Source organism: Folsomia candida, unplaced genomic scaffold (assembly GCF_002217175.1).
Source record: "Folsomia candida strain VU population unplaced genomic scaffold, ASM221717v1 Fcan01_Sc010, whole genome shotgun sequence".
NCBI classification, from domain to species: Eukaryota; Metazoa; Arthropoda; class Collembola; order Entomobryomorpha; family Isotomidae; genus Folsomia; species Folsomia candida.
In genome coordinates this window covers 2,937,120-2,960,314 of record NW_019091202.1, presented here as the reverse complement: position 1 = coordinate 2,960,314, position 23,195 = coordinate 2,937,120, and the positions used below count along the sequence as shown (strand labels likewise).

The following is a 23,195-nucleotide window of genomic DNA, read 5'->3' as shown; positions in this document are numbered from 1 at the left end:
AAAATTAAGAATCATGTAGACAACCATAACACAGTGTGGTGTGCTCCCCGCGGACCACGAACAGTGGGGGTGTGGTTCGTAAGTTTTAAATATTAAATCGAAATCTCCTCATCTAGCTGGCAAAAATGATATATCATATGACATGATTTCGTTAAAATCTAAAAGTCGCCGAGGACCCCTCCCACTAGGGACGTGGTTATTAAATTTCAAATATTCAATACAAATCTCCTCATCAAGTTGAGCAGAATGACATATCACATGACATAGTTTCGTTAAAAGCGAAAAGTCGCCGAAGGGGTGTGGTATTAAAATTTTAGTTAGTCATTCGAAATCTCCTCAACGGGCTGAGAAGAATGATATATCACATGACCTGGTTTGCTTTAAATCCATAGGTCGCCGAGGACCACGCCCACTGGGGGTGTGGTTTTAAAATTTTAAGAATTGATTCCTAATATCCTCATCGTCTTGCGAAAAATGATGTATCACATGACATGGTTTCATTGATATCTAAATGTTTCTAAGAATCACACCCACTGGGGGGTGTGGTTTAAAATTGTAATTACTCTGTCGGGGTCCCCTCGTCGAGCTGAGAAAAATGATATATCACATGACATGGTTGCATTGAAATCTAAAAGTTTCTGAGAACCACACCCACTGGGGGTGTGGTTCGTAAATTTTAAGTATTCAGTCGTAATGTACTCATCGTCCTGAGAAAAATGATATATCACATGACATGGTTTAATTGAAATCGAAAAGGCGCCTATGGTCACACCCCCTGGGGTGGGGCATGTGACCCCTTGAACATTGTTCAGGGTGCCCAGGGGGTCGAGGTATTTTTTCGACATACAACTCGATTTTTGTTCTTTCAAATTCCGGTGTATGCATCAATTGTATTTTATGTATTTTTTGAAATTGCGACCTTAATTTCGAGGGGGTGTGGTCGAATTTGAAAAATCTGGAAATATATATTTCGCTAATTGACCTGAGCGTTTCAAAACAGTCGCTGTTTTGAAAATCGGTTAAGAATTGGTAAAGTAATGCCAATTTTAGTCTCCAATGTTATTAAGCATTACGAGGTCGGCCAATAAGCCTCTCAGCAAGAATTGGCTTTAATTTTAATGCCAGCACCATAGTGTTGTTTTTACCCATGTTCGTGCAGAACGCAATACGTTGCTTTTTTGCAAATTATTTCGGTGCCAAAATCAAGAAATCTAACTGGATTTCTCTTTTCATGTTTCTGTCGACGTCGGCAGTTCGGATACTCTACTTTCGATAACCACAATTCCAGCACGTGATGTTTCCTTCTATGTATCACTACTTTTTTTTAAACTTTATCACAAAACAACAAAATGTTTGAAGAAATTTGCTCAAAATCATGAACACAGTTTTGAGCAAGCAAATTAATTATTGTTGAAGGTAAATAAACATTTCAAATCCTCATTTGCTGTTGCCCTCATTTGTAAAATATTGGGGTGAAATGAGACGGAGTCGGGTTGGGTTGGGTCATTTTTTGTTCTGGTTTAGTCGGGTTTGGGCGGGTTGGGCAAACAAATGCTAAACTTGGGTTGGGTTGGGTCGGGTCGAACTGCAAACTGTCGGGTTGGGTTGGGTCGGGTTTTTGAAGTACACAAGAAAGTCGGGCTTGGGCGGGTGGGGTTTTCAAAAACCTCGACCCACTCACCTCTGGTTTGCAACTTAATGGGCGTAATGCCAGAAAACGGTCTCAATAATAAACTCAATACATACATATGTACAAGTAGTTAATATTCATGGATTTTGTACATAAGTGTTTAGAGTGTATTCAATTGAGCAATAACCACTTATGTTCAAACCTGGATACATATTATGCAGGAAGATTTGGACAGGAAATGGGTTGTCTGGATGTGCAATGTCCTGTCCGCTTAGATTCATAAACATCAATTTGACTATTTATGAATACATAATCGCACCAGCAGATATTGTTTCTATTTACAAAGGTTGGCACATTTACCATTAACAGGCATTTGGACGTCAAACACAGATATTTGCACATATATGTATATGTAAATGTATATCTAATATGTAAATATGGATATTATCTCCATTATATGCCGATATATCTAGTTGGCCGTATTGAATGTTTAATCGCATTAAATAATTATACGTATGTAGTTTCCGCACAATCCGTAGTTCTACATGTGTCACTACGTACAACATACATACTGATTATGCAAATGTATACGCAAATTTATGTACATATGCATGTAAATATGATTCGTGTAGAGCACTTCTATTTGTGAAACCCTCGAAAAGCTCGAAATGAGTTTGATGCAATTTTATGTAGGTATTTAAAGAATTTTTAATTGTCATCCTATTTTCGTAAAAAACTGCTACTAAATTATTACTGGCCGGAGTACATGTGTGTTACTCAATCTGCACGGTAATAACGAATATTACAGTTTAATCATGTTTTAGTAATGACAAATTTAACACTCGAAAACAAACTAGTGCAAATCAAGTAGGAAATTACTACCAAATCAATATGGATGGACAAATTATTTGTTAAATTACTGTAATTTGATTTCCGTTATCAATTTTTTTGAATTTTTAGGGCCTTTCAGATACATACAAATAGTCGGGAATTTACTGATATAAATAGACAACAGAATTTACAGGTTATTATGAAGAAACTAACTATTTATCCGCGTCCAATTACTTTATTTTTAGAAAATCAACTAATCAATTCATTCCGTGTATTAGGAAGTCCAACAAATAAGGTGAATTTGAGATCAAATTAATAACAAATAAAGTAAAGTCATTTTCAAATATCATATTATGTACTATATAAATAAGCAATAAATAAACAACTTTCCCCAATTTTTAAACCGAACGAATTTTAACTGAAGAAATACTTGTTGGACAGCTAATCACATTTATGTAAATACCAGCTTACTGACATTTCGAGCAAGTTCTCGTATTTAAATATTACAAAGACCTACAAATGTACATTCTTACACATTTTCACCCGATTTCACAACCAACTCGCGTCATTCTACTTAGGATTAAGGGGCCATCCACATAATGCTTCATAAAAAATTCTCGATTTTAGTACCCACCCACCCAACGTAAACATTAAAGGATAGGGAATTACAACATGGGCAAGATAGAACCTAAACCACCCACCTACTAAAATGATGACGTAATATATGGGCGTTCCCTAACCAGTTACCCAATCTGGAAAAGTGAATCATACATTCATACGATTTGATTTAATGACTTAAATAAAGGTATGAATATCAAGTTTTTATACACGGATTGCATAACCACCGGTTACGAGGAAACAGGTTGTAGGAACTGACTACAAGAGTCCAATATCGAAAATCCTACCCGGTCAAAACTAGTTGGCTTATGTACAAACCTAAAAAATCACCATTTGTCCTACTCTTGCTGTAAAATTGGATATAGCCAATTTAATATTTAAACCAAATTAAATATAGTAACCAGTAAATATTTCTTCTAACATAATTTTAGACCGGTAAATATTTATTACCTAACTTGTTTATCATGACCCCCTAAACTCTATGTAAGATTGTATGAGATGAGATGTCAACTTATCCAAAAAATTTAGTAAGGTTTGATCCATCGTCTAGTTATCTCGTCATTTCCTTTAATGGAATTTTTAGAATATATAAATATTTCATGTTTTTGAAAAACCAGTTTTGAAGAACTTAGTGGAAATTTTAAGTTTCGATTTGAACTTTTCCAAGTTTGACGGAAACTTGGAAAATGGGTTTAACTAAAACGGGAATAATTACGAAGGTACATTTACATATCTAAATATATTTATATAATATGTAAATATATTTAGAGATTTAGAAATATAAATATACATTTCTTTAAAGATATAAAGATAATTTGCTACCATGCATAAATTAATTTTCCAATTTTTTTTAAATACCTTCAGTAGAAAAAATTGGCTAATCGCTAAAAATATGCGTCATAAATTCGCAAAAAATCACGTTTCTGGCTGGCATTTGAACCTGTGTATAGAGGGACGTACAAACATACTAATTTACACCTTCCAGATTTTACTAATTATTCCACCCTAATTTCAGCTCATCGTAACAACCTTGTTTGTGATTTTGATCTCGAACATTTCAGGGTCCAAACTTCCCGCCCAGTTAGACGAGAAAAAGGATACCGACCCCTTAACGAGTATCGAGCATAGTATCCCGTTACCCATTTCCCGTGCGGGGAAGCAGTACTACCCTTGGCCACAAGGGGCGTGTCGAAAGGATCCCTGGCACGAACAAATGGATGCCTTTCTGCTCGCCTACTACGTGGCGCATCGCCACGGGGGTAATTTTGAAAATAGACCCCGATTTATCGGGAACATTTTCGACAGCGTTTTCGGAAGGAATGACCCTCCACCACCGCCACAAGTGATAGTTCAACAGCAGCCGCTCTATACCCACCCGGGCGTTGTGCAGCCTGGCTACGTGCCCATGGTGTATGATCCCCATAATCCCCAAATCCATCCCGGTCACCAGGTTGTGGTGGGAAGATGAAATGATATTGTCTCTTTGGAGCGGAAGTACATATATTACGTCGTTAAAAAACGCCCAATTTTAGACCATCCATTCCATATCTTTTTAATTATGTTTAGCTTAACACGAGTAAGATAAGCGACCCGAAACTATGTATCTACCGGTAGATACATAGTTTCGGGTCGCTTTCCTTGTGGGTGGGCCCACCCACCTTATTGATGACGTAATATATTGACGTTTCCTAAATTGTGTCAATGTGGGGAAGAAAGTAGTCGTCTTGTTTGTAAATTAGTTGATAAACAAGCCTGTATATATTATTATGGAGTATTTTCATACAAATATAACGTGCTAATGTATGCATTAGTTTAAAATACATGGGTAAATTTATGATGAATGGTAACTTAAAATGTAGTGTCTGCTCATTAAATTCCTTAAATTTGCGATGGAATTTTTCTATCAAAATGGGGCAGCATACGCTGGAAGATCTCCATCGTAAGTATTTATGTGTACATATTTATATTTACATGCGTAACACTGTCACCCAAATTTGCACACATTTGCATGGTAGTTAATTACCACGCTATTTAATTTGCCAAAAAAGTGATGCACTTGTGCAGCCAAATTATGTCTCTAGACTAGCTAGTAATTTCATACACACGAGAGCGTTTCCCATTATTGCGTATGCACAAGTTACACGATTTTTCATAATCATATCGGGGATTTTAAAATTACAAGGTACATAGTATGTACATAGTTAATTGCAATCAATTATGTATCAATTTGTAAAATGAGGGTAAACTATCATAAAATAAAATAATTTTACAAATATGGAACTCACATCTGTTCAACCAGTTTATACATACATCCTGCAAATGTGAACCATACGATTTTATAGCTTTATTGATGTGAATACTCAAATCAAGTTTGTACGGTTTGCATGACTATCGATTAAGGGAAACATGTCGGAGAGCTGACTACAAAGGAGTTGAAGATTAACCTTGTACCCTTAAAAACTCGTATTTAACCTTAATTTATGAAATGAGCATATATGTATTTAATAGTTCATGTAAATTTGGATAATGCAAAGTTCCACTTCTTTATCCACTATAACAAGGAAAGGTTTAATTAAAGGTATTACTTTATGTCAGACCGGTAAACGTTCAATACGAAACGTGTTTACCGCGATCAAGTATTGTTTGTCGAGATGCAAATTTCTGCAACAAAATTAGTAGGGTTTCATCCATCAGCAATTTACATACGTCGCCATTTCTTGTACGGGAATTTTCAAATTACAAATTTCATATTTTTTGGGGGGGGGACGAATTTAATAAAATTCTAACTAAAAAGAGTTCAGAGTTTAACTGATTGTTGACATTTTTGAAAAGATGGATTTTGCTAAAAAAGGAAATATTACCAAGGTACATTTATAAAATTTTTTGTTAGCATGAATCCACATTTGTCAACATACATATTTCCTGATGTTTGATCACGTCATACACATGTACATACTTTATGAAAAAATATTTTTCATAAATTCATACAAAATTTTGGTGACCATTTCAAAATTTGGAGCGGTATGTACATAGTTGCATACAGCTTCAAGGTTCAATTAATAAATATTTAGATGACGGATACATATTTATATTTACTAAAAATTCGTGCATGATGTTTAACATTTAGCAAAAAAAAACTACTTTCGAAATATGTGAGAAAAAAAAACAACAAATACATGAATTTTCCAAACATTTATATTTCCAAATTTATTCAATTCAAAAATACAAATCTTGGGAATTAAATTCTGTCCCCTGTTTATGCTTCTATTTCAAAGAAAATTTCATCTCATTTCGTTTAAATATAGAAGAAATATATGTACGCAAGTAAATATGTATGTATTGCTGAAGAAATATTTAAAGTTCCCGAATAATAGTGGCAATATTTATGTATATACTTATAAATATCTGAAGGTCTAATAATATCTTAAAAATATTTTGAAATTCTTATGATCTACAAGATTTAATATGCAGACATTCATATTTGCACACCCGAAGTTCGATATCCGGTCGTCATCAAATATAAGCAAATCCATATCCGTCCTCCGTTAAATAATTCTTGTGTACTTAAGTATTTCCCTAATTTCAGATCACCGTAACAATCTTGTTTGTTATTTTCATCATCTCGAACATTTGAGGATTCAAACTTCCAGCCCTGGCGGAGCAGTTAGACGAGAAAAAGATTACCGACCACTTGATCAGTGTCGAAGCACGAAATTCGTTACCGGTTTCCCGCGCGGGGAGGCAGTATTTTTGGCCGCAAGGAGGCTGTCTAAAGGACCCTTGGCACGAACAAATGGACGCCTTTCTCCTCGCCTACTACGCCTCTCATCGATATGGGAATTTAGGAAATAGAAATTTTTTCGGGTAGAACTTATGATATCCGGTTCTTGCATGGACGATAAAAACGTGTACGAATGGACAGGCGAAAACATGGACGTAAATTCAGTTGACGAAAAAAACGTGTACGAAACGAAATATGTACAAGGGCAAAACCTCGACCTTTATTATACATATTATATTCAGGGTATTCGTTATTTCTTCGTATCCGTAGTATCGTAAAATAGTCTACGAAGATAAAACAAGGGGCCAGCTTTCGTAAAAATCGTAAGCGTAGTAACGCGATTTTCGATGACAAAATCTTACGACGCTTACAAAATCTCGTAAGCGTCGTAAGTTATTTTACGATACGAAGAATACTAAGGATACAAAGAAATAATGAATACCCTCACTATTTATCATATACAAATGTAAGCTGCTCCATTGGTCGACCCCCCAGATAGCATTATAAATACCCACTACCGGCACTTCCCACAAATTAGATATCATATTCCCTCAACGTTTGGACGCCGTCGACAAATTTCCAAAATTTGGCCCCTCAGTCGCCGAAGACTGGCCCTTATCGACCGGTTCCATTGAACACTTTATATAATAAATATTTCGTTGAAAATACAGATTGCATGAATAGTAAGACTTATATAAATTGTTGACACAACTTTGTAAAGCGTATATAAACAGGACAGGTTCGCGTGCCTGTGTTATGGTGTCCGAGCGTGGCATGTACAAAATCATAATATCAAGTGTGGCTAGATGTATAAATAAAATGAATAATTAATCTAGAGTGATATAAAGTTGACATGGAATTCTATACTCTAAGAAATAATGTTGCCGTTTTGAAAAAGAAATCCAATCTGAGTTGCAGATTTAGTAAATTTACCTATTTAATCCAGAGTAAACTTTACTATTCAACGTTATGCTTGATTTAGTGTATCTCTAGTATAGAATTGAGAGCCAATTTGCTTTTCAAAACGGCAAGCTTATTTTTAAGAGGGTACCTCCCAGAAGTTACCCTTGGTCAAACGGTTCTTTTTGTAAACCTTCGTTTCAAGAAGCTTCGAGAAGGGTTACACAACTGCACTCGATCGGTTACACCGTACTCTTACCGGAGCTGCAATCAACTGCCGTTTTAAACTTAGTTGGCCTAATGGCATAAAATTTTATCTTTTATCTTTTTTTGCTATTATCATATAAATCTCACTCAACATATTTACGAAAACATGAAGTCCGTTTATTTCTTCATTACATATTTTGCAATGATTGAATCTACAAGTATTAAATCCAAAAATTTTTGGCATACCCCAGAATTTCTCAACTCTGGCATCGTACAGTTCATAACTGGCGGCTGTTTTGACAGCTTAGATTCTGAGGAGCGGTTTCGACACGATATTAGGCACCATAATCCATACGCGCCCATCATAGCCGACCTTATATCTTACTGGGATTTTTCAACTAGTCGATACGCATGGGATAATACGTACCAAAATTCGCATCTCCGCCGAGACAAAATAAACAAAGGACGATCACTATCTCCAAATATACAGATAACCTTTATCAATTTAAAATGTGGCAAGCAAAACTTGCCCGTAGTTGCACAACAGTTGCACCCTCTATACTATAGGATAGCATTATCCCATGAAAATCCAGACTACATATTTCTCCAGGTATACCACTCACCCTCATTTGCCTACCCGCCTGCAGACATATTAACCAGTACGTTCCTTCAGTTCGATTGCGATCTACCCAACTATCTGGAAATACTTTGTGTTCCCTGCGGATTAAAAATACCTGGCCCAAATTTTGAATATTCACTACGAGGCATTAGCGCATCGTGGAAACGTCGCCATAAAAATTTGAATTCACGAATAATCATCGTGCTAGAAATTGGTTATCTAATATCTGCCCCTGGGAAAACGTGTGGAGCGAGTTTATATTTTCACACAAACTTTTTAAACCATCATCACTGCAGCGTAAAGGAGATGGCGATCATGTTCAATTTTACCGTGTCACAATTTTATAAAGAGGTAGACAGGCACAAAATTATAGGTGAAATAAGGCTTTCCATAGTTACGGACAACTCTGTGGTATATGGTTTGATATCTCGAAGATATAAAGAGGAAATGCTACCTAACGGAATCGAATTCAGGAATTTCAAATTTGCAATTGTTACTAAGAAGCCATCCGCGATAGTAGGATTTGAAACTTTGTACGCTCCTTTTGATTCGGTAACATGGGAACTATTTTTGTCTACATGTGTCTCACTTATTGCCATCATGTTACTCCAATCTGGAATTATTGGAAATTATCCAATTGAAATGGTCGAGTCAGTGTGGAACAAAATTTATTGGATATTTGCGACACTGGTCGGTCAATCAGCCGGAATTGGACTAGTTTTATCAAGAAATACAGCTGTTATATTTCCATGGTTGACATGCTGGTACTTTGGTTGTATGCTGCTGAGTAACTTTTATCAGGGAGAGGTTTACTCAAGTTTGACGTCAGTATCAATGCCTTACTTGCCCAAAACATTGCAACATCTCATTGATTCTGAATTGGCAATTATCACCTACTCGTCTACCTATGCTCGTCGCTGTAATTCAACCTATTTCCTGTCAAACCTGGAATATCAGTTGAATTTAATGCTAGAATCTATTAAATTTAGGACGCCTCCAGCAAAGTATTTAGTAAAGCTGATGAAGCGGTTACATCATGTGGGGGGTTATGGTTCCTTCAACAGAGTACAAGTCGTCAAGAATATTTCAAATTCTTATCCCCTGCACGACCATCAAGGTACCCGTATTCCCACAAAAGGCAATATTGCATTTCTAGATTCCGAGGTACACTTACCAGGATTTATCGACCTGGTTGAATTATTTGATAAAAAATCAATCGTCAGAAATTATGACGATGTTAATGTACGAATTACGGTGTTTGCAGGCGCGAGCAGAAATTATATATTCCCACTAATACACTACGCCATAGGCCAATTTCAACAGGCAGGCTTATCGAAGCACTGGGAAATAATGTATCACATGCACATATTACGTGACTTATCGGGGATTCTGCTTAGCACGTATAATTCCCGGTTCTACAGAAAAAGGAGGGATAATGCAAAGTCTGACCCACAATTCAATGAAGCACAGCCAGTATCTCTCTCCGCGATAGAATATTTGGTTGTTGGATGCGGTTTACTTACATTTGTTGCTTGTATTGCATTTATGATTGAAGTGAGGAAAGCTATTGTAGTTCTAATTCAAAGTGTATATCAGGTGATGCTGTTACTGGTATTAAAAGTGCGCTGGCGATGCTGTACATACTGTTAGTACACCAATTTAAAAATTGTTAATAGCTATTTCTAGTTTTGAGCATGTGAACGGTTCACGTGTAATTGCCGGGTTACATATATTTCCACCTTCATCTCTGCCATCACCATTTTTTAACAAACAGCATCACCTCACTTTCCCTGGTACGCGAACTGAGCACTATTTGGCGCACCATTCTTCATTATTGGATTATGGAACTGGTTTTCCGGTTACCTATGTATGTATGTACTTATTTAATAGGATGTTGCCTCCTGAACGGAGCATTTTTTTACCAGTTTTACTAGTCACAGTTTTAAACATTATAGCCGAATTACTTTCAAACCTTGTAAACTTTTTGGCTCCTGACCTCGAGTAGAATATGACTGTTTGCAGGCAGACCATTACATTTTAATCTCACGAGGTTGATTGCCTGATTTTATTGCCTGAACATTTTATTGCCTGAACATTTTATTGCCTAAACATTTTATTGCCTGATTAATTTGGGAGCATATTCAATGTCCCTTCCTCCAAGTAGCTGGTCACAATTTTACATTCTGACCCGTTGATAAGTACATCCAAGAAAAACATCTTATGTTTTCTGATGCTGATGTATTTAGAATATTAATCCTCTCTTACAAACTCCTGCATGCAGTGTGTGCAAAACAAAAAGGCACGCAGTGCCTCTATGTACATATGTATGCCTGCCTGTTTGCCTTTTTGCCCAACAAAAATGGGTGCCTTTTTTCCTGTTTGCCCTTTTGCTAATTGGGGTGAGATGAGACGAAAAATCTGAGATGAAATTGAAGTAAAAGTTATTCATTGCATTTTTATGCCTTTCCCAACTATTATCTTTAGAATAAAATTTAATTAATTAAGGTAATGACGACGTAGACACAACCCTAAAAATATCTAGGGAAAATTATTCAACTAATTTGAGGTATCGATGAAAGCTAAAACCCTCCAACACAATTTTAAAAGCAATAAATCCGTTCTGTAATTTCTTTAATACGTTATACAGGACAAGAAATCGGGTTCAATACTCAAAAATTGAGCAAAAAGGCATCAAAAGGGCACGCAAAAGAGCAGAAGGGCATTGCAAAAGGCATAAATAAATATCAAAAAGGCTGCCTTTTTGCGCACACTGCCTGCATGTACACTTTATGGTTTCACGGGTTCATTATTTATTGACTCGTTTTTAACATTTAATTTACTTTTAACACGTGGCTTACCTGATTTTTTTAAGTTAAAATAAACCATTTTACAAAAGTCATTAAAGTAAGTAATAAAATCATTACATCACACATCACTTACATAATGCGTCAGTGTGATCGAGCACACCAACGCACACAGTTGAACTATTACAGAAAATTTCTGTCAGAAATTTAGAATTTTGAGAAACTACAGCAACGTCAGTCTCAAACTCCCTCAAATTATTATGATGGGGGACTTCGAGACTGGCATCCCGACAATAATTTAACCCTTGAATCTCTTTTTGTAGAGAGTCACGGATTAATCTGACTAGAATCTTACATATTTACATATGTTCATATGTATTAGCATACACATGTACGGACAAAATGTCACAGGATGGATTTAAAATTAAGAAATGCATATGCTCCTAACAATAATGCTACCCTGTTAAAAAGGAAATGAATTCTATGTATGTACACTGGGCAAATTACTTACTTAGATATGTTAAATTACTCTGGATTTTGTATAGTTTCCTTGGTACGCATAGAATTTAGAGTTCATTTACACTAAAAAGGGTAACATTATTTTTAAAAGGGTACCCTTATCTGTTAAGGTACCCTTGACAGGTGTTCCGTTACATACATGCACACAAACAACCCATTTAGCGTAAACATATCCACATAGTATAATTATTTGTGCTAGTCACCTCATCTCCATATTTTGACTCATTCGGAAATAAAATAGGGTTTCTTATTCGACATGGAAAGCCCGTAATACTGAAAATGGGCATAGTGAGATTTATGCAAATGAGGTGGCACACCTAAGTAAGAGGAGAGTATGTATGTAAATATGTATTAAAAAGGCCCCCAAACAGACAGCTTCTTGTCAGTACGTATTTACTCGAATAAAGATGTGTAAATGGTCTGAAAAATCTTAACAGTAAAGTTTCAACTTCAACTAAATACGTATACGTACGTATCCAATTTCATAGAACGGCAGATCCATTAAAAACATAGTGTCGAATATAAATTCTGCCAAATATTCAAATACATAATACATACGTATTTGAGATACATATTTCCACCTAAAATGTCAATTTCCATCGCTTTGGAAAACCATTTGGTAAAGAAACCTTTGCTCTAATTTCTACAAATTTAACAGTTCATAAAGTTCTCGCATGTAAATTTTATATTCGAGCATTAAGAAGTTATCTAGAAACGTTCCCCTTGGTTTAATTTCTTGCATAAATAACTTGTCTGATTTCTTCATGTTTCTCAATTACAATGGGCGTACTCTCACGACAACGTCTTATTTCGCATTCACAATTCATCTAGCAAACTTTCGAAGGTCCAAGAATTTGTGTCTTAAAGGAATTCGCAAAATAAGACTTCGCAAATCTCACCAGTCTATTAATAATCACATATTTTGGGATTTATCCCAAAAACTTCTGTACTTCCTCCTACTGACCATGGTGAGGATGATTTTACGAAATAAGGTGTGATTAAAAACATCCCATATTTCTGGGATGTTGAATTTGCAAAAAAAATGGCATGGTTTTCAAGATTTTTTTTTGCAAATCTCACAAGTATTGCAAAACTTTTAAAGTTATGCTTAATTCGCGAGATTAAATGCGATATATGAGTAGTTGATGTGAGTATGCTCAATAATTATCCATGTAAACTAAAATTTCCCAGATTTTTGCCCGGATCGCCACCCACATGCCCACCCGGGACTTGAAGGAGACCCGATTGGTGTCCAAATTATGGGAAAATGAGGCCAACCTGATCCTCCGAAAAAGGACGAAATTCTCATACATAGCGTATCATAAATCCAACTTAATCTCACCCTTTCCTTCAGTGAACGTTAAACTACTACCCGCCATTTCCGTCGGCTACAGCCCCTGCCATCAAATTGAAGATATGCGCGGGAAGGATCCCTCTTTTCGCCAGGGTTTCGTAGAATTCGCATTAAAAAACGGGGAACACATCGAACAGTTTTATTTCCACATGGCGGACGTTTTCTACTCCGCGATGACCGTGCTTCTAGGCGGGATAGAATTTCAGAAGTTGACCCGATTGGAAATTCGGATTTGTAAGACAGACGACCCGCAATTTCCTTTCTCCGAAGTTCCCGGCCAGTTTAACATGCCTAATTTGAAGCAATTTCGGATAGTGAATAATATTTATGTAAAGAGCCATATGGGGTATCAAGCGATGGCTTGCGGAATTTTGAAACAGGCGGGGAAATTGGAAAGGTTGAATATATTTGATGTTGGTACCATATTCTTCCCAGATTTGTCCGGTTGCCGGAGACTTGTATATTTCCGGTGGGACTTTAACCCTTTCAAGGCTCGGAGGACGTATCGGGATCCGTGGTAAGTGAATTATATGAATTTCTCCAATGTTAACCAAATGTTAAATTCGAGCATTGGTGGGGTTTAACCCTTTCAAGGCCAAATTTGCGTATCGGGATGAATAGTAAGTTACATATCGTCGTACTAATTCATAAAAGACCTAAGTGCAGTCGACGCTTAATTCAGAAAAGCCCTATGTGAAGCATAGCTCGCAATGGAAAATGGTCCACTTGACCAAAATGGTATCTGGACCATGGACCACAAAAAAATTGGTCCATCGATGGACCATTTTTCAAGTGGTCCATCGATGGACCATGGACCATCGACCATTTTTTAGGTGGTCCATCGATGGACCATGGACCAATTTTCAGATGGATATCTTGCCAAACCGATTCTTCATATGTGGCGCGATTTACCATAAGTAAATACATGCTTGGACATAGGTCTTTTTTTTACTTTTTTTCGATACACTTAGGTCTTTTCTGAATTAAGCGGCACTTAGGTCTTTTCGGAATTATCTAGTACGACGATATATAAGAACGCAAATAAATATCCCGTATAATTTTGATCACTCATCATCAAAAACTTGGAGAATCATCACCAAAATCTTAAAAATCATCATTTTTACGATATTATAAATAACATTTTTTTTAAAATATTGCTCTGCTATGGGAATTTACTTTAAAATTCTGGACGAAAAATTTGCAGAGCAATTTTTTCTAAATATGCATTCCTGATTTAGACAGTTTTTGAAGGATGATACCTAAATTTTAGGAAATTAGAACCCATAAAAATTTGCTAAGCATAATTATAAGAAGATTACTGTCATCATATTAACCTCATCAGTGGCTACAGATTGGTCGCCCACAATTAATTCCTATTGCAGAGAAATATTTAAAAAAAATTGATCTACAAAATCGTAAAAATCCTAATTTTTACGATTTTGATCATGATTCGCCCAGTCTCAAGATTTTAACTAACTTTTCCAAAACTATATTTCCTTGTTTTAAAGCCAACTGTGTGACAATTTCGGTCAAAAATTTACGCAAGTGCTGGCCCAGGTTTCCGAAAGTTTGCAAAATTTCATATTCGGACTGAATGAAATGACCACAGATATTCGGAGAGTACAGGTTAGTCAATTTTCAAACATCTCAAAATTTATAGACATTACTGAATTCCACATGTGCATGTGTGACAGATTTTTCCACTCCCTGTAATGAAGCACCTCACCAACTTAACCCTTTCCACCCTGGATTTATTTGACCTCGGATTTCGAAATTTAAACCACCATGTTTTCCCGCGCTTGAGGCGGGTAGAATTTGAACTAAGTCTAATAGATGACCGCATACTTGATAACCCGCTCCACAACAATTTCCATCCCCACGGTCGAAGAGATATCGTTGTCCTCGATTAATCCGAGTTATTATTTACCCGGGAAAAACATTTGTTTCCAGATTTGGAGAATGTTCCCGAACTTGAAAAAATTGACGGTCCGGCTTTACGGGGAGATGGAGACCCCCACGCAGATGACGCAATGGAAAGAATTCTTCCAAAATATGCGCACATGTGCGTGGCACGTGGTGCAGATAACGATGCACATCCACATGAGGTGTAGTTTCTCCGAGTTGATGGAAGCCATGGGGGGCACGGAAGAAGAAGGCGAAGGGGGCAATTGTGCAAGCGGTGAGTGCCAATATTATGAATGCGATAAATAATTAATTGTGCTTCAGAGACAATGCTAAATAATAACTATGTGGACTCAAACCATGTTCAACCCAGATAGATATGTTAGTTTAAAAGAGCAACTCTTTAGAAACAACAATTTAATTGTGCTGCAATTGCGCAGATGAGAAAAATTTTTGCCACCACAAGCTAAACACGTGGCTCGTTTTTCGAGCAAAATCTAAGCCTTGCGGCGCCCAAATTGAATTTTTCCGTGCCGCACTAAATGTAGCATGCTCAAAAAATATGCTGGGCTGAATATGGTTTGCGTTAACATTGTAATCATGCGGGGATCATGGGAGAACTAATAATGTAATTCTCCAAGTGTATGATGATCCCCGATTTTAACCGAGTCAACCAATTAAGGGGCCGTGCATAAATTATGTCACGGGGAGGGAGAGAGTAGGTCTACACATCTTAATTGGAGTGGGGGACTAGAAAATCTAGATCATTACTTTATTTAATTTGTGAACGACCTCTAAATATTTTAAATACAAATGGTGCCTTTCTGCAGGAATGGAAGAAGATTCTAGCCACTCTGGAACCGAATTGCCACAAATCCCGTCATTTGTGGATGTGGAGACGCAAAACGTAAGAGTAATAAGCTTCCTACGGTCAAAAAGATGGACGGACCCAGGATGCCGAAAATTTGAGAAGGTTTTAAAACTATGGCAGCCTAACTTGTCGATCGAAGAGTTTGAGGCGAGTTACATATGCGTGTTTATTGAATACAGTAAATGCCCTATTCATAACCGGGTCTTCAACCCAAGCTGTCGAAATTTAGTAACCGGGTCGAATTTATTCGAAGTTCAACGCTGCATTGATTGTATCCTTCCCAGTTTGCGGATGACTCCACCCTATCAATCCCACCCCTTCTACTCGACCATGTCTAATCCACCCCACCATTTCAACCCCGAGGATGATTAGGGGTAGAATGGACAGGGGTTGAGTGAATTTGCTCGGGGGGAATTTGCATGGGGGTGGGATCATCATCCTGATTCCTGGTGGAAATGATGGGATAGATTACGCGAGTGGGAGTTGATGGGGTGGAATTTATCGGGTGGAGTTATCGCCACTAACTTTTATCCAAATTTCTAATAAAAATTGACTTGCGAACTTTCAACTTGCGATATTCAATGGCATATTTTACATTCGTGGACAAATCTAATGCAGTTACGAAGGTTACAAACTTGACGAAAAATCCCTCATTTCTCACCCCAATTTGTGGCCCGTAGATATTGGGTACGTATTGAATAATATATTAATCTTTTCAGTTTATGCCCGGAGTCATAACTAGGATGATGGAATTTCTTACTGAAAATGACTTCAAGGTGAGCTTCGTGAATTGATTGATTTGTTTTTGAACGATACTTTTTTGTGCCCGTTGAAAATTGCAGGTGGGAGAAGGCAGTAATTTCTTCAGTCGTTCTTGTCACGATACGCTAGGAAGACTTCAAATATGCCAACCTATACGTTTGTTAGAAAGGATGTGAATTTCAGTGCTGATTAATTAATTGAATATGTGGTTAATTACTAATTACTTATTTCGACTCGTTTAGAGCAAGTAATTAATTACTCAATTACTAGTTAAATTAGTCGGGTAATTGTTAATATAACATCATGTAGATGCAGATATAAATATGTATAGAGTAGCAATAATGTAAACCGGAATTTCGAAAGACAGAAAAAAATTTGATTTTGATAAGATTTGCACCGTTTGTAGAGGTGATTTTTGTGAGTGCAACGGTATCAATACTTCGGTTCAACTCCGCCCCTTTCCCCAGGGGGAGGGGCCAAAAGTCGCAAAAAATGCAAACGGGGACACGGATTTCTCGACGATGGAAGAAGATATCGAGATGCTACTTTCACCAAAAGTTTCCTAATTTTTTTCTCTACAACCCGAATCGAGCGTTTTTTGAAATTCGAAAAAAAATTTCAAAAAAATAACTTACAAAAATTTTGGATGACAATTTTAAGTCTCACAACACCCCATAAATGGGGTATCGTTGGAAAGGTCTCAGCAAGTGGATTATATATCCACAGAATATATATACTTTGTGGGGTCTGGGACCACCCCCTGATTTTCTATGGGCCCATGAACATTTTTGAGTTTTGGTTTTCCACGCATGCAGACGTTAACACAGGAGCAGATTGAGAGCTAACATAGCAAAATACCGACGAAAACTCAAAAATGTTCATGGGCCCATAGAAAATCAGGGGGTGGTCCCAGACCCCACAAAGTATATATATTCTGTGGATATATAATCCACTTGCTGAGACCTTTCCAACGATACCCCATTTATGGGGTGTTGTGAGACTTAAAATTGTCATCCAAAATTTTTGTAAGTTATTTTTTTGAAATTTTTTTTTTCGAATTTCAAAAAACGCTCGATTCGGGTTGTAGAGAAAAAAATTAGGAAACTTTTGGTGAAAGTAGCATCTCGATATCTTCTTCCATCGTCGAGAAATCCGTGTCCCCGTTTGCATTTTTTGCGACTTTTGGCCCCTCCCCCTGGGGAAAGGGGCGGAGTTGAACCGAAGTATTGATACCGTTGCACTCACAAAAATCACCTCTACAAACGGTGCAAATCTTATCAAAATCAAATTTTTTTCTGTCTTTCGAAATTCCGGTTTACATTATTGCTACTCTATACGGTAAATTCAACATACGTAAATTGCGACATTTTGTGAAATTTGCGAGTTTTCACAATATTTACATGATTTCTTCACGATGTTGTAATTTCGCAAGATTACATATTTCTCACAATTTTTTCGTACACAATTATTTTATTTCGAACATGAAAACATCGCATGCATTTTCTATTAATATTATACAATGAGTGAGACTATAAACTGCGCCAAATTCCCCGACACGCTCCCCGCTCAATGTAACTGCGCTCTGCCGTCTTCTTCCTACAAAAATCAAAAATATCGTCACAAATTTGAAATTCAAAACTACAAATATTTAAATAAGAACGGTAAGTCATCTACTTATTTACAATTGTTGACTCCTTAAACGTTGCGTGACCTTAATTAAGTAAATTGTCACGACTTACTTACATCTTTACTACTTTTGTACTTAATAATTACGTAGATTTAATTTTTTTAGGTAAAAAAATCAAAAATTGGACTACAAACTTCAACCACGACCAGGATGAATTTGATTTCTTCGAATTCTGCACAGCTAGGTAAATATTTTAGTGTACTAATTGCCCACCATTATTTTTTGCACGGGTTTTAATTTAAATACACCTATTCCAGGCAGGGGCGAGACCACTATGTCGACCGCCTTGCTGAATCCGATGGTACGTTTTTACATTTAATTTTATTATGTTGTCACCTGTCCAATTTACATAATTATAATTTGTCACCATAAATTTAACTATCTATCAGATTCTCAACGCTATTTTCGCCCATCTCGGCCTCCCCGACGTGAAGACGGCTCGATTCGTATGCCGAGATTGGAGCGACGTTGGTGCGACTCACTTAGGAAAAAGGTCATTCCTCGACGTCACCCCGTTTTTCTGTTACCACACCGGAGATTTACACCTCATCTCCCCCGTCCACCCAAAACTGATGCGGAACATCGTCATCTCGAACAAATTCGATGCGTCCATCCCTTCAAGCAAGAAAACTGCCGTCATCTCCAAAGTTTTCACTATTTTGTCCGAATTCACTCGCCACATTGTATTTTTTTCCGGGGGAGAAGAAATTCATCCCCGCTTTTATCGAAGGGGTGAATATGTTGAAATCCGGTAAAATCAAAACAATAATCGCCATGCAGGAAAGCTATGTGCAGGAAGGTGTCGATGTAGGTGGAGTTCGGGTAGTGTTCAAAGTACTTCCGTAATTAATAATTATATGATTATACAATTAAAGAGTAATTATTTAATTTCAAATTAATTACATACATTTCTTTGTATAATTAAAAGGAGGTAAATACATATCGGCACTAAATAATTACAATTTGAGATTAAAATGTCAATTAATGTATATTGCAACGGCTCAAATTACCAAAAAATGATTATTAGCACTGCATATCTGAGTAACAATAAAATTAATATTTGCTCCATATTTTATAACGACAAATTTTGAAAACTAGAAATTTAGATATAATTTTCTTGCAAAGTGTAAAATCAATATTATTTAAGATTTTGAATTTGAGATTTTTCATAGAAAATTAAATACGAATTGATTCTAGACAAAAAAATGTAAAACTTAGCGTGAAAGTAAATACATAATGTTGTAAACCTTGAGTCAAAATAAACTATCTTATAATCTACCAAGCGATTTAGTTTGCAGTTTTGCAAAGTTTGAGACAATTTCACTTTCCCCAAGTGAGACAAGTGCATAAATTAAAAAACACGGTGTGCGTGCGCTTCTTCCTACCTCAGCTGCTGCTCGTCGTCCGTCACGTTTTATTTCGTTGAGTTTCGCACTTTTGGCAGGTTTCAATTATCTTGTAATTAAAAATTCAATTTAAAAACCCACTAATAATTAATTACATTCATATTTAGCATCGACTCCAACCTGTTGTATTAATTGATGAAATTTATATTTTACGAATCATAATTTCTACTTTTCATCTTCATTGGAAACTTAATTTCTTGATTTTGTTTTCTTCCAGATTCAAGATTCTAAAACATCAATTTCCACGAAGTATGGAGATCGCCGCGTTGATCGCGCCTCCTCCTTCTTTACGCGACGTGAGTCCATTTGTAAATTTACATAATTAATTATTTCCATTGAAATTAATTAACTACATACTTATTTCCCTTCCAGAACGTCATCATCGACCGATACGAGTTCACTTGGACCGTGGATAAGCGCACTTTGATGACCGCGAGTGAACAGTCGGACTTGGCGACATGCCAACTTTTCTTCCGCGCAGGGCGTAATCGGACAATAAACAAAATGTCAAAATGGCGGATATTTTTCAATGTGAATCCCACTCGGCCCAATTTTGGTCAAGGGAGGGTGAATCTGTGCTTCGCATTGGTCCAGCACGACGGATCTCCTCTGGGTCTGGCCGGCGTCGAGGTGTCCCTTCAGGCGAAGAATTACGACAAGGGCTGGGAGTGGAGTGAGTGGACTTTTTAAATTTAATTGGGCTACTAATTGTCATGACCTCTGTTTAGTTAGTTGTACTAAATCCAGCGCAAATTTCGCTATTTATCAAGTTAACGTAAGGTGACTCTTCGCAAAAATCGTCAAAATCTGCACATTTTGAATCATTTCTCGACTTTAGCTTGAAATTTCTGGACGGCCAATTTATACAAACAATGCAAATTCCAGAATTTGGAGTGCAGATTTTGACACTTTTTGCAAGAGATGATCTCAAGTTTAGGAAATCCTTAGCAAAATTGGAACTTAACGAGACTAGTTTAAAAAACTCTGTTATAACAAACTTACTAAAGGACAAATTTCGTCCAAAATTTTAAAACGAATTTCCAGAAATGATTACAAATGCGTTGCTTTTGACGATTTAATTAATGAATGATCATCAAGTTGTACGCCAATGTTACCATGAATTTATTTTAGTATAATTTACTTAATATCAAGTTCAGAGTGTATGTATTTAGGTTTCAAAAGGGTAACAGTATTTTTAAGAGTGTCCGTATATTTGCAGGATTCCCGAGATTCCGATTCACCGCTGCGTGTAAAGACAATCCAGTCATTGGCACTTTCCAACGCTATTTAAAACAAGCACCGGGCTCCTACTCGACCGCGACCCGGCTCTCGTCCAGCGCACTTCCGGCGGATTATGTTATTTACCAAATCCCCGACCGATCCATCACCGTGAAACTGGTGTTCACGTTGTATGATCCGTTGAAATTCGTCACTCCGGGCGTGGCAAGTTGGAAGTCGTCCCACAAGACGGAAAGTCTCGCCATGTTGGAGGGTGAAATTGGTACGGATGTCAGGTTTCGGACGAAGGAGGGCACCATCGTGAAGGCGCACAGGGTCATGTTGTCCGGCCACAGCGCCGTCTTCAAGGCCATCTGCGCCGTCAAGATCCAGCCCAACGAGGTCGAAGTGATCCAGGCGGACGACATGGGGGCTGTCGGGCTGAAGATCTTTTTGAAATATGTTTACACCGGCGAACTGGACAGGATGTGGTGGCAGCATTTTGAGGAGATTGTCAATGCAGCATTTAAAGTGAGGATTTATAAATTAATTGGTTACCTATTTTTAAAAAATAATGAAGTAATTAATTAATGACATGAGACTATTCACGCAGGTAACACTGTAGAATAATCCGTACATTCTGTAAAGTTTTACAAAATGTTGCAAATATTTTGTACTAAAATTTGTCTACAAATTTTTATGAACTTGCTCAGATCACGTGCGTTTTGTATTCTTAAGAAGTTTGTAAAATTGTGGGAGTATAAAAGTTGCAGAGTTTTTAATAATTCAACATTCAACTACATATTTATTCTACTCGTTTTACATTTTTTGCAAATATTTACATACACAACCAAACCAATTCCCGCAGGTCTTGGTAACATTATAAAATCCTTAAAATACACAAACTTATAAAATTTTACAAATTTTTGTAAGGAAAATTAGTTCGAAATTAGTTTAAAATTTACTCATATCAAAAGCGTATCTTTAGTTTGTAAAACTATTTTACGAAACGCACAGATTTTAAAAGTAAGTAACAAATGACTGCGTGAATTAGCTCAATAAGTAAATATTAACCAATTGGAATGGTTATAGGTATTTTAATACTAATATTTTTACATACATAACAATTAAGTATTTAAATATTAATTTAATTTACAGTACGATGTCCCGTCACTCCAAGAATTGTGTGACGAGCTGCTCCCAACGTTGTGCCGGCTGGACAATTGCGTCGCCCTGTATCAATTGGCCGACCAGTTTGGCATGTCCGGTGCGAGGAAGAGGATCAAGCAGTTCATGAAAAGGTGGTTAATTATTAATTAACTAAAAAAATTTCTTCCTATATTAAAATTTGTGGTGTTTATTTAATTTGTTAAAATTGGTTTGATTCTAAATAGTAAGAATATCAGCCTGACGGGAGAACCTCGTGAAGAAGTGGGGAAGAAGTGCGTTATTCAATAACTTGTCGACGTTTGAGCTTTAATTGTAATTATTATTTTTCTGTTATTTGAAAAAAAATATTTTATAGATTTATAGATTTATTTGTTAATTTATTACTGGTGATGACTTTCTGGTGATGTTGATGACACTTTAATTTTTTTGTTATGTTTAACCTAGAAATTTAGTAATAGTAAAATTTATGGGATTTTTTGGTGGTGGGTTGGTAAAAAGGTGCTAATTATTAATTAACGGGTCAAGAATTGACAAACTAACTGTAAAATTTATTTTATTTTTAAAATTTTCATATGACAGGAGATTACTTTTGAAAGCCTAGATTACCTTAGACTTAATTTGGTTACTATTTTTATAGTTGGAATTAGAAATATTAAAAGTATTGACAATCTAAATTAAGATTAATTAAAATTTGTGGATTTTTCATGTAGATTTTTTTTCTACTCGTTGACGAACTGGTTCAAGTTGGAAATTTGAAATAAAATAAAATTCTTACCAAAAACCGTTCCGGATTTGGTCTACACTTATTCCAAATTCTTTAATTATTCATTTTCATAACATAAATAGAAAGGAGAAATAAAAATTTTAAACATTTTCCATGAAATATAAATTTTCATGGAAAGAAAATTCTCATTTC

General features: G+C 36.4%; 3 protein-coding genes across 6 annotated transcripts; all 3 read left to right on the top strand.

Moving 5' to 3' along the window:
• Nucleotides 1-12,311: 12,311 nt before the first annotated feature.
• LOC110854736 lies at nt 12,312-17,135 on the top strand. Of its 4 annotated transcripts, none has more exons than XM_035855548.1 (7): nt 12,312-12,528; nt 13,101-13,780; nt 14,772-14,889; nt 15,214-15,442; nt 15,996-16,072; nt 16,756-16,812; nt 16,879-17,135. In XM_035855548.1, exons 1-7 carry the CDS (start codon nt 12,496-12,498, stop codon nt 16,972-16,974), a joined length of 1,290 nt encoding a protein of 429 aa, XP_035711441.1. In that variant the 5' UTR covers nt 12,312-12,495; the 3' UTR covers nt 16,975-17,135. The 4 variants fall into 4 exon arrangements, with proteins under 4 accessions (XP_035711441.1, XP_035711440.1, XP_035711439.1 ...); XM_035855547.1 differs by having other exon boundaries at nt 15,996-16,183; nt 16,879-17,133; XM_035855546.1 differs by lacking the exons at nt 16,756-16,812; nt 16,879-17,135 and having other exon boundaries at nt 15,996-16,541.
• A 977-nt stretch (nt 17,136-18,112) lies between these two features.
• LOC110854709 lies at nt 18,113-19,567 on the top strand. Its single transcript, XM_022103173.2, has 4 exons — nt 18,113-18,459; nt 18,591-18,669; nt 18,743-18,786; nt 18,875-19,567. Exons 1-4 carry the CDS (start codon nt 18,318-18,320, stop codon nt 19,219-19,221), a joined length of 612 nt encoding a protein of 203 aa, XP_021958865.2. The 5' UTR covers nt 18,113-18,317; the 3' UTR covers nt 19,222-19,567.
• A 296-nt stretch (nt 19,568-19,863) lies between these two features.
• LOC110854678 lies at nt 19,864-23,085 on the top strand. Its single transcript, XM_022103142.2, has 6 exons — nt 19,864-19,929; nt 20,109-20,187; nt 20,264-20,564; nt 21,111-21,640; nt 22,268-22,410; nt 22,504-23,085. Exons 2-6 carry the CDS (start codon nt 20,143-20,145, stop codon nt 22,565-22,567), a joined length of 1,083 nt encoding a protein of 360 aa, XP_021958834.2. The 5' UTR covers nt 19,864-19,929; nt 20,109-20,142; the 3' UTR covers nt 22,568-23,085.
• The last annotated feature ends 110 nt before the right edge of the window (nt 23,086-23,195 follow it).

Bases quoted from the DNA above. Each gene is read 5' to 3' on its own strand.
- LOC110854736 (XM_035855546.1), top strand. From the start codon at position 12,496: ATGTCAATTTCCATCGCTTTGGAAAACCATTTG. The intron at 12,529-13,100 runs GTAAAGAAACCT...AAAATTTCCCAG, and splicing joins TCGCTTTGGAAAACCATTTG to ATTTTTGCCCGGATCGCCAC. The intron at 13,781-14,771 runs GTAAGTGAATTA...CTTGTTTTAAAG, and splicing joins AGGACGTATCGGGATCCGTG to CCAACTGTGTGACAATTTCG.
- LOC110854709 (XM_022103173.2), top strand. From the start codon at position 18,318: ATGAGTGAGACTATAAACTGCGCCAAATTCCCCGACACGCTCCCCGCT. The intron at 18,670-18,742 runs GTAAATATTTTA...CACCTATTCCAG, and splicing joins TTCGAATTCTGCACAGCTAG to GCAGGGGCGAGACCACTATG. The intron at 18,787-18,874 runs GTACGTTTTTAC...ACTATCTATCAG, and splicing joins CCGCCTTGCTGAATCCGATG to ATTCTCAACGCTATTTTCGC.
- LOC110854678 (XM_022103142.2), top strand. From the start codon at position 20,143: ATGGAGATCGCCGCGTTGATCGCGCCTCCTCCTTCTTTACGCGAC. The intron at 20,188-20,263 runs GTGAGTCCATTT...TTTCCCTTCCAG, and splicing joins CTCCTCCTTCTTTACGCGAC to AACGTCATCATCGACCGATA. The intron at 22,411-22,503 runs GTGGTTAATTAT...GATTCTAAATAG, and splicing joins ATCAAGCAGTTCATGAAAAG to TAAGAATATCAGCCTGACGG.